At 25.8% G+C, this 11999-nt stretch overlaps 1 protein-coding gene across 1 annotated transcript; it reads left to right on the top strand.

Annotated features, from left to right (window-relative positions):
* Positions 1 to 392: 392 nt before the first annotated feature.
* LOC145833051 (fatty acyl-CoA reductase 1-like) lies at positions 393 to 5074 on the top strand. Its single transcript, XM_082940251.1, has 10 exons — positions 393 to 629; positions 885 to 1060; positions 1396 to 1635; positions 1903 to 2205; positions 2461 to 2579; positions 2934 to 3035; positions 3576 to 3744; positions 4225 to 4354; positions 4643 to 4767; positions 4957 to 5074. The coding sequence occupies exons 1-10, from the start codon at positions 393 to 395 to the stop codon at positions 5072 to 5074; spliced, it is 1719 nt and encodes a 572-aa protein (XP_082796377.1).
* The last annotated feature ends 6925 nt before the right edge of the window (positions 5075 to 11999 follow it).

The raw sequence follows: 11999 nt of genomic DNA, 5'->3' as shown, positions 1-11999 counted from the left end.
TTATATACGCTACAGTGAGGCTATATGACTTTTTTCAATTGGCTAGTTTTTTCTTACGACAATCTAACAAAATCAATATCTTTAAATCCTAATACTTGTTTACAGCTTAAAAAACTTATTGACTAGGTTTCAAAAAATTATTGTATCTAAACTTTACCTAATTTAATTTAAAATTTTATTAAGCTTGGTTGCTTTGCCTATTAATTTCAAAAAATTTTTAAACTATTAAAAGTTAAGTATTATTAAAAGTTGAAATGCTTAAAGTATACTGTAGAAAAAAAAAATTATTTTAAATGTTATTATTATAGAAAGAAATGTTCACAATTCCAAGCTTTACAACGAGTTTCCCTTAATAAAAAATTTACTTTATTGACAAATGATTTTTTTATACAATGTTACCTATTAACAATAACTTCAAACAGAACCAACAGACACCCCAGTACCAGCCAACCGCTGAATTTTACGCGGGAAAAACCGTGGCGCTGACGGGTGGCACCGGATTCCTGGGTCAGGGGATTATTGAGAAGCTGCTGTACAGCTGCCCGGATGTGGAGAAGATAATCTTGCTGATCAGGAACAAGAGGGGAGTGACTCCCGAAGATCGTCTCAAGTCTCTCGCTGATAAACCTGTAAGTTTGTTTTAAAGTTGTTGCTGACGAAAACAAAATACTTCAAAAGAAACAAAATTGATAAATAAAATAAACAACAGGAAATAACAAAGATTTTTTTAGAAATATTTTTTTTTTCAGAACAGAATTATTATGCTTGAACATAAATTGCTTACCTTGTTTTTAAAAGCTATTTAATTTAACAAACAGACAGCTGTTTTTGAAAATTGTACCTTTCTATTCCCGCAAATATCTAAGTTTTGAATTCTCATACAGTGCTTCGATCGAGTTAAGAAAGTTCACCCGAGCTTCATGGACAAACTTGCATTTGTCAGCTGCGATTTGGAGGCGAAAGATCTCGGGTTGAGCCGACAGTCGAGAAGATTGTTGAGAAACGAAGTCAACGTTTTCATTCACTGCGCTGCAACGTTAAAATTCAACGAAATTATCAGGTATTTTATTGAAATAACTTGGTAATTTTTTTGTTAGTTTTTTATTTATTTTTTATAGTTTATAGCTTTTTATCATTATTTATTACTATTTATGAAATAAAACAGTTAGAAAGTATTAATTCAAAACTTAAGCATGGCCTAATGCTAATTTTAATTATAATCAATATTACTTTTTAATAACAACACCACATAGCTTGAGTAGTAATATAACATTAAAATAATTTTTTTTTAGTTATTCACAATAAATTATAATTTCAAACAAGATAGACGAACGATCAGTCCTCCATCAAATAACAAAACAATATCTTAATATAAAAATTCTTACCTTTAAACAGGATAGCGTTTGAGATGAACGTTCAGTGCACGAGGAGAATCGTGAAACTGCTCGCCAGATGTCGCCATTTAGAATCGTTTGTTCACGTCAGCACCGCCTTTGTCAACTCGCACAACCACTGTGACGTCGTAGAGGAGAAAATATACAGGAGAAACGTCGACTACAGGAATTTTGAAAAGTCTTTGAAGTTTTTGAACGACGAGCAACTCGCTGGAATGCTGCCACAATTATTAGACGGATTGTGAGTTTTATTGTTTATTTTATTAGTATTTATTTAATAGTACTTCAATTTATATATATTTTTTTTTTTCGTTAGATGTTTTAAAAATTTCATTGAAACATTAATAACTATATTTAAATTACTAGTTTGAGTAAAAAAGTTAACGATTACACTAAAATTCAGAAAACATCAAAACCTATTTAAGCCATACAGGCCGAACACATACATTGTGACGAAATATGAATAAACATGTATATAAATATAATTAAATTAAGAACAACCAAACAGGCCGAACACTTACACACTGACGAAAGCTTGGGCGGAGGAGGCAATTATGAACGAGTGTGGGGGAATCCCCTGCTGTATCGTTAGACCCGGCATGATAACCCCCTCCTTGCTGGAACCCCACCAAGGGTGGATCACCAACGTGTACGGGCCAACTGCCTTCGTCGCCGCCAACTTGAAGGGAATTTGCAAGCTGGCCAACGCCGACAATCAGATAAACGCCGATCTCGTTCCGGTTGACTTCGTCGTGAACGGGTGCATTGTTGCGGCGATGAAGACCGCTGTTGATGCCAACAACCAAAAGAGGTTTATTTTGATGAGTATTTTGCTTAATACCGAGTAAAAAAAATAGTAAAGTAATTTTTACGTAAGCACTTGGTATTAATTTTTGAGCTCGTTTTTAAAATATTTCTATAATATTTTGCAAGTTTGTTGTTCTTGTAACTTTTAATCTTTTACAAAGCCAACTGTCCTCAGATACATTTGAAACTAAAAGATAAAAAGATAAACCTTTTAAAATCAGAACAATTCTCTTTTTAAAATAATTACCATTATTAACAGGTCGAAGCTCGGATTGAGATTGGGATTGCAATCTTCTTCCATGGATGAGATCAGCTCCGAAGGATACTCTTCTCACGAATCAACGTCCTCAGAAGAATCTGACTCTTCTGTTTTATCAGGTAAAAATATACATAAGTAAAGAAACAAACACAAAAACAACCTCTATAAATTTTATAAAGTATAAAATTTTTTGCATCTGTTTTACTTAGACAGCTTATAAGTCAGCATAAAAAGAAGTAAACATTATGAAAAACAAAAAATGAGCGGGTTTCAACTATTATTATAAAATATTAAGACGCTTTTGCTTTTATTTAGCTAGATTAGAAGAAAATAAAAGAAAACTTTCAGACAGTAGAATAAGCTAAAAATTAAAATATATTTTTACTACAACTAAAAACGTGCATTTTTTCCACAAATTTTAAGTTTTAAAAAGTTTTTAAACATGTTTTATACATCTGCTTTTGTTCTCACAGATACGGATTCACCTGCTGAAAGATTTGTTGAAGAATCAAAACAAGTTCCTTGCTATCACATCACCACCTGCGCACAAAACCCTTTTCCAATTCAGCATATAGGTAAGTATATTTTAATAAAAAACACATAATCAAGTTAACGATTCTTAATAACATAATATTCTTAAATAATGAATGTTTATTTTCTGAAAAAACTAAAATATTTTTAAATAAGTTCAGCAAATAGGTAATTTCATTCTTACAAAAAATTCAACAGGTTATGGGTCTTTAAAAGTTGTAAAAACTTTATAAAAAAACTTTGCATATAAGCTATACTTTATTCAAGAAACATTTCACTATAGAATTTAATTTAACTTCTCAACTAAGTTTCAATCTATGTTTCGTTACTTAAATACTTCTATAAACTTTTTCTTTTCTCTTACTTCTAAAGCCCCAAAATAGTTAAGCTATTATACTAATTGTTCAATAATAAACATAATGATACCATTGTTACGCACTAAAGTATAAAATATATATTAACAACAAATATAGTTCTTTTACTTCGATAACTAAGTATTGGCCACTGTATATCAGAATTAATTTAAAGCAACTAAATATCTAAACAAGTAGTTCTACAAATTTTACTTTAAACGTATATTTTAGTCGATGGTCTACAAATTTGGGGTAAAAAGGAGCCTGCGGACATGATAGCACCCCACAACACGAGCGTGACTTACAACAAGAAATTATACGAAGTGAGGTCATTCTTCAAAGAATACATTCCCAGCTTCATAGTCGACATCTTGGCTCGTTTAAGCGGACAAACACCAAGGTAATTGATGTAAAAATTTTTGTTCATTGTAAAAACATAGTTTGAATTTTTTTGAGTAATGTTGTACATAGTATAAAAGTTTTATTGTAGCAGAATATCATTCAGAGTATTTTCTTGATTAACTACCGATCATGAAATGTAGTTTAAAATGTTAGACTATAGTTTTTTTTTTCTCTTTCGTAGGCAACACTATAATAAAAAACTATTTCTTAATACTAAATGATCATAAATTATAATTTAAGCATTATTAGAGCTCGTATGATGCACAAAGCATTTTGTATAAATACTAAATTTATTCCCAGAATAACTGTAACCAAAACCCTATTTTTAGAGTTATGATATACAAAAGATCTTTTTGGATATTTCTTTTTTTATCAAAAATTATACTTTTAGAGACATAATGAAATAAAAAAAAAAATTTGTTTTAAAACGGTAACTGTCTTTTTTTATTATTTGTGACCAAAACTATATATATTTCAGAGCTGTTATGATATACAAAAAGTTGCGGGCTGGTATGGAAGTTATGGAGCCTTTCTTCATGTATTGCCACGATTTTCAGTGGAAAAAATCAAAAAATTTACTGATGTCCTTGAACGAAAAAGATCAAAAAGTTTGTTGTTTTACTTAAGTATTGAATTATTATTTTTTAATAAAAATAATAATTCAATACTTTTATATTACTATATCTTTTTCTACTATTTTCTATAATACATTTATGTTGTTAAGATTACTTCATAATGTAAACCTTTTGTTTATTCTTCTGTTAATACTTTTTTATATTAAGTTGATAAATCTAACTGTTTTAAGACGTTCAATTTCGTTTTTAATATTATTTAAACCTTTTTTGTTCTTCTGTTAAAATTATTTAAATCAATTTCATAAACATACTATTTTCCAGACGTTCAACTTTGATCCAAATAGTTTCACTTGGGAGGAGTATATGCGTTTGTACTGTAGAGGCGCGAGAAAATTTGTTCTGAGAGAAAAAACAACGGACGCACAGAATAAGAAGAAAAAGTTCATGTGAGTTATAATAAAAAAATATTCTTTAATTTAAACTGTATTTTTATTGTGAACGTTCAAGTTCAAACATTCGGAGTATTTTTGGTTTGCTTGGATAATTTTCGACTATCTTGTTTGTTTTTTAATAATTGTTAAATCTTTGTTTTGTTTTTAACTTCATCAACATTTTAATATTTTTTTCATTTTTAGTGTCAGAACGTTCTTTCATTGTCTCGGAGTTACGCGTGAGGTTTGCGTTTCCGCCATGACGTCATCAATCGGATATACGAGTTGTTTGTGGGACAACACGTCATACTATTACAAATAAAAAACAAATAGTTTTAATTTTTTCAAATAAATATTGCTTTAGATTTTCAAATTTTTTATTTTACTACTTGCCTTTTAGTTTGAACTTTTTTTTGCAAAATTAACATTTTGAGAATGAGTTATTATATTGTTGTGTAAGAACTTAAAAGAAAAATGTTTTACTACAATATATTTTTTCACATTAGTATTATAATTTAAAGAGTTTATTCAAAGTATTTTTAATACATTCATCTTTTTCATTAGTTTAACTACATTCTAAAATTAAAGGCGTTAACATATCTTTAGTTGAAAACATTTTTATCTTCAAGAAGTACAACTTCTAAATATTTTTTTACAATATATTTGTTAGTAGTTCTGTGTAATGAAATAAGTTTGCCTTTGTTTTTTTTTTCATTTTTTTTTCTTGTTCTTAACTGTTTTTATTTTGCAGCACACAATAAATGTTATCATTCAGTTTTTTATTACTTTAAACAAATACTTAAAATTCTATACCAATTATAAAAACTTAAATTATAACATACCGTTTTACTTCATTTAAAACCGATAAGTAACACAAACATTAGTAACAGGGCTGTAAAACGAAATAAAGCAATTTTACAAGGGTTCAACAGTTTGATAGTTTTAATAAAACAAACAAAACTTTGATCACTTATAAAATTCAAAAATGCATTCTTAAAACGTGTGTAGCATCAAGTAATTATTTAATTTTATATATAGTTGAATGTTTATTTGAATACAAATTTTTTTGAAGTTTTATGAAATCTGTTGATTTGCATTACGAATATATTTTAATATTAAGAAGTTGACTATACCTGTTTTCCAAAAAAAAGAATTTTGCCAGAACACTTCTAAGGCATTTTGATATAAATATTTTCATGTTTGTTTAGTCTGATAGAACTTATAATTACCGACAAAAGATTAAAAATAAATAAAAAATCTCTCGTATGTTTAATTTTTTATTTGTTAGACATGAAAAACAAACAATTATAATGATAGGTTCAAGAGTAAATTAACAACAAAATTCAAAGGATCCAGTGAAATTTTTAAACGTAAAATAATTAATAAAACTTATTTTTAAAACTTGTTTACTATTTCGAATACTTCTAATATTTATCAACTTAAGCGTTTATTCAACTCTGAAAGTAGTTAATTTACAATTAAAATTATACTGTCTACTTTTACAAGAAGTTCATAATAAACTACTAAAATAAAGTTAATAAAAATATGTTGTGTATTAATAGTTTAATGATTGTATTCAATTCAATTGAATTATCTCTAGCATGTATAAATAAGCCTTTGATTAGTAAACAAAAATAATATTTAGAATAAACACGTTAGACTATTTAAATCGTATTCGAAACTAATGATTAGTATTTTCTACTGTGTTTTTCTGTTTGAATAATTTTTACTCAACTATAATGTCACTAAGTTTACAACTTTTTACTTTTAAAAGTTCTTCACAACTTTATATTTTAGTTCAAGACACGTTAAATTTTATATTTTTTAAATTATAAAGAAAGGAAATAACAGTGTCTTTAACACAGTATACTATTGTAAAAGTTTTAAATTTTTTAGTTATTTGCTGGTTAAGTAAATTAGAAAATCTTTGTTACAAAGTGTTAAACGACTTTTTAAATATCGTGATATCGTATTAAACTGTTCACTTTCTGTCTTAAAAAAATAATTTTTTTATAATTTTTAAACAAAGGTTGTAGTTCTTTTATTTATTGTCAAAATTTCAACAATTTTAATAGCAATTTTTAATTCTTACGTATTTTACTTTTTAGAAATTAATAACTAAAGTTAAAAAAGAGTCTGTATCTTAAAAATCAAAAATTACGTAGCTGTCGTATTAAATATTTTCTTAGTTTTGCTTATCTATAGGTAGAACATTAAGTATAACTAGTAATAAAAGGAAGCTTTTGCAGTAAACAAAATATTTAATTCTTAAATATAAGCCTATTTAGATTTTGATATAATATTTTTATAACAAGATAAAATTAAAAACAGTTTTAGATAGGAACAACGTTTGTTTAATTTATGTAGTGACAGATTAATGATTTTCATACAAATTATGACAAAAATAACTTTAATTAGAACAGTTTTTTACGGTATTATAATGTACGTTTGCTTTTGTTGAGATGTAATATTTACACTTTTAGTAAGAATCGAAGCTATAACAATCTTTTAAAAAGTTGTATTCAAAAATAATTGCTAAATAGGTAGTTATAAAACTTATAAGTGAGCATGAAAATAAACTCGAACATTTATTCATTCTTTTTGTATAAAAAAGCTTTTTCTTTTTTCTAAATATTTTGTTTTGATGATATAGTTCGAAAAATTATAATTTCTGGCTTGCAATTATTACAAAAAAAAAACCAACTGTCTAGATTTTAGTTCTAGTTGTAAGCTAACCATTTTATAAGTATAAGTAAACTTTCAAGGTAAAGTAAATATTACGAATATAATTTCTCGTAATACCAGTTAAGCTTACCGCGTTTATTTTCAGCAACAAGAAAAAACACTGAATTTATTGTTAAAGCAAACAACAAAATCAAACTTACATCAATTACATTAAAAATCGGTATTTGCTTAAATTTGGCAATCTCAATAAATCATGCCATCATCGTATTTTAACACTGAAAGTAAATTTGTTCCAAACAAATGTTTTGATAGTTTAGACTTGCAAGTTACTTTAAATAACGCTTAGACACACAAAACATGTAAAATTAAGTTTTAAGAATAGTACTAAAACTTGTATAATTTAACAGATTTCTTTATAAACATGTTTTACAAATATTTAGTACTCTTTTCTGAATTGAAGTATTGCATACAAATCATTACTTTTTATAAACCTTTTTATACATTGCTTATTGTCCCGGACAAGACGTTAAAAAGTATCCAAACGGTGTGCGACTCGATAACCGAATGGTTTTTTCGTGCACGAGGTCTTGGACCAAACATTTTTAGTGCTTTTTTATCGTTTAATAAACAAAAGTTTAAAACATGTATTAAAAATAAATTATGTTCTTAGTTGTTAAAAAGATTATATTTATTATAAACTGAACAACCTCTTAAACCATTAAAATTTCATCAAAAAAAAATTGAATGGATAAAAATTTGAAACAAAAGATAGTAAAAGTAATAAGAAAGTAAAACGTTTCAAATATTGTTTGTTTTATTATTCTAAATGCTACTAGTGACTACAATTTTTATGTCATAAATATATTTAGTTGAAAAAAATATATACTTATATTTTTTCAGTTCTTAAAAAATTTTAGGAAAAAATTATACAAGCCATTTTTTGGTGGTTGGTTCTAAAAAAGCTAGGTTATCAATAAATTTACATTTTACCTACATAAATGGCTTATAAAATACATAGAATTATAATGTAAATAGAAAATTTACGTTTCGGTAAAAGGGATTAGCTTATGATAACCTATTTTTAAACAATGTTAAAATAAATCGCTAAATTTATTAGCAAACATTTAATGTAAACTTCAACAGTTATTTTAAATTTTCAGTATTTGCTTAAACTTGGTAATGATAATAAATCAGGCCAATATTGCAACAGTTGTAATTACTGCAGAATAAACTATTATAAAAGTATATTTTGATAATCTAAATTTTATCAGTAGAGTTAATCTGTTTTGAGAGTTTGAAAAATTTAAATTTTTTTGTAATTTTTGGGGTAAAAAGGAGCCTGCGGACATGATTGCACCCCACAACACGAGCGTGACTTACAACAAGAAATTATACGAAGTGAGGTCATTCTTCAAAGAATACATTCCCAGCTTCATAGTCGACATATTGGCTCGTTTGAGCGGACAAACACCGAGGTAAGTGGTGTAAAAGTTTTTGTTAATTGTAAAAACATACTTTTACAATAAGTTTGTTTTTGAACAGCGTTGTACATAGTGTAAAAATATAATAGTTATTGTACAGTTTTCTGCTACAATTTTAAGTTATAATACGCTTATACTTAAAATAGTTTTTTGATCATTGCATAGTATGAAATTTAGTTTTAAAAACAAGCTTAAAGCAGTTTTTTTTTCTTTTCTTGTACTACTTCCTGTTTGTATAGCTTTTGTTAGCGAATCAATAATAATATATCTTTGTTTTTATTTACTTGACCACAAATTTTAATTCAAACGTCTTTTCGAGCTTTTTTGATACTCAATATGTTTATTAGAATACTAGTTTTATTTATAAAATTGTTTTATTCAAATCATATATATTTTCAGAGCTGTTTTGATATACAAAAAGTTGCGGGCTGGTATGTAAGTTATGGAGCCTTTCTTCATGTATTGCCACGACTTTCAGTGGAAAAAATCAAAAAATTTACTGATGTCCTTGAACGAAAAAGATCAAAAAGTTTGTTCTTTAACTTGAGTCTTGAATTACCTTTTTATCAAAAAAATAAACTTAACAATAATTTTTCTACTATTTTGTATATTTTGTTTATGTTGTTAAGATTACTTCGAAATGTAAACCCTCTTAGTCATTTTTTAATACTTCTTTTTAGACAAATTCATAAACATTCAATTTTTTCAATTTTGTTTAATACATGCTATTAATTTAATAAAATTTTATAATGTATAATTTATTTAGATACTTTTTTAACTAAATTCATAAACATACTATTTTTCAGACGTTCAACTTCGATCCGAACAGTTTCACTTGGTAGGAATATATGCGCTTGTACTGTAGAGGCGCGAGAAAATTTGTTCTGAGAGAAAAAACAACGGACGCACAAATTAAGAAAAAAGAGTTCATGTGAGTTATAATAATAAAATACATTGTATTTGAAACTGTATTTTTATTGTGAACATGCAAATTCATACATTCGGAGTATTTTTGGTTTGGTTTGCTTGAATAATGTCTGACCGCTTTAATTGTTAATTAATAGTTGTTAAATTTATATTCTGATTTTAGTTTAATCAATTTAAAATTTTAAAATTTTCAATGTCGGAACATTCTTCCATTGTCTCGGAGTTTCGCGTGAGGTTTGCATTTCCGCTATGACGTCATCAATCGGATATACGAGCTGTTTGTGGGATAACACGTCATACTACTACAAATGAAAAAGAAATAGTTTTCTAATTATGAGTAAAATACTGCTTTAGATTTTGAATTTTTTTATTTTAATACTTGCCGTTTAGTTTGAATTTTGTTTTTCAAAATTTACATTCCGAGAATGAAATACTGTTTTGTAAGAATTTGTTAAACAAAATTTAAAGTATTTTGAATGCATTCATCTTTACCAGTAGTTTAACTACATTCTAAACTTTAAAGAAGTTAAAAAAATATTAGTTGAAAACAATTTTAACTTTAAGAAGTACATTTTTTGAAAAATATTTACAACTAGTACTGTGTAGTAGATTAAGTTTGCTTTCTTTTTTTTACTAATTTTTCTGTTGTTCTTAATTGTTTTTATTTTGAAGCACACAATAAATGTTATCATTTTTATTTATCACTTTAATTAAATACTTAAAATTGTATACAAATTATAAAAAATAAAAATTATAACATACAATTTTAACTTTTTTAAACCGGTAAGTAAAACAAATATCAGTAACAGGACTGTAAAACGAATTAAAGCAATTTTACAGAGGTTTCAACAGTTTAATAGTTTTAATAAAAGAAAAAAAAAACTTTGATCACTTATATCATTCAGAAAGTATAATTAAAACGGTTGTAGCATCAAATGATTAGTTGGTATTATAAGTAGTGGAATGTTTATTTAAATACAACTTTTTTTTTGAATTTTTATGAAACCTGTTGATTCGCATTAAGAATAATATTAAGAAGTTGACTATATTTAGTTTCCAAAAACAAAAACTATGTCAGAACAATTTTAAAGAATTGTGATGTAAAAATTTACATGCTTTTTCAGTTTATTAGAACTTAAAATTGCCGGCAAAGATTAATTATATTTAAAACATCACTCGTAAATTACTAGAAATGTTTATTTTGTTGACATAAAAAACAAACAATAATATTAAATATGTTGTTAGAAATTTTTACTTTGTAGACATGAAACACAAACAGTTATATTAAAAGTTCAAGGGTAAATTAACAATTAAAATTAAAATAATGCAGTCAAAATGTAAAACAATTAACAAAACGTCTGTATAAAACTAGATTATTGTTATAAATACTTCTAATATTTATCAACTTATGCGTTTATATAACTTATAAATAGTTAATTTACAATTATAAATTAAAGTGTCTTTTTTTACAATAAGTTAAAATAAATTACTAAAGTAACGTCAATAAAGATTTGTTGTTCTTTAATAGTTTAAGGATAGTATTCTATTTAATAAAATAATCTCTAACATGTATTAAATAAGCTTGACAGTAACTAATTAAAAGTAATCTTTTTTCAAAGTCCTTACTTATTTTATTTATTTGGAAGTAAATGACTAAAAATAAAAAAGTTAATGTATCTTAAACATAAAAAGTTACGTAGTTGTCGTATAAAATACTTTATTAGTATATCTATTGCTAGAACATTAAATATAATTAGTATAAAAGGAAGCTTTTGCACTAAAACAAAATATTTAACTCTTAATAGTAAATTTTTTTTAGATTTTTTTATAATATTTATATTAAAAGATTAAATAAAAACACGTTCAGATATGAACAACGTTTGTTTAACTTATGTAGTGACATATTAATGATTTTCATACAAATTATAAAAAAACAACATTTAAAATTTTTTATGGTAGTATAATGTACGTTTGCTTTTATTAAAATGTAACATCTAAAACTTTAGTAAATAACAAAATTTTATTAAAATTTGTATACGAAGAATAGTTACAAAATAGGTAGTTAAAAATCTTATAAATAAGCATAAAAAATGCTTGAACAATTATTCATTATTTTTATATAGAATAAAAATTTCTCTATTTTCTCAATATTTT

This window comes from Thalia democratica, chromosome 4 (genome assembly GCF_965202585.1).
Source record: "Thalia democratica chromosome 4, ktThaDemo2.hap1.1, whole genome shotgun sequence".
Lineage (NCBI taxonomy): Eukaryota > Metazoa > Chordata > Thaliacea > Salpida > Salpidae > Thalia > Thalia democratica.
The sequence above is the reverse complement of the archived record's forward strand: the minus strand, read 5'-3'. Positions and strand labels throughout refer to the sequence as shown.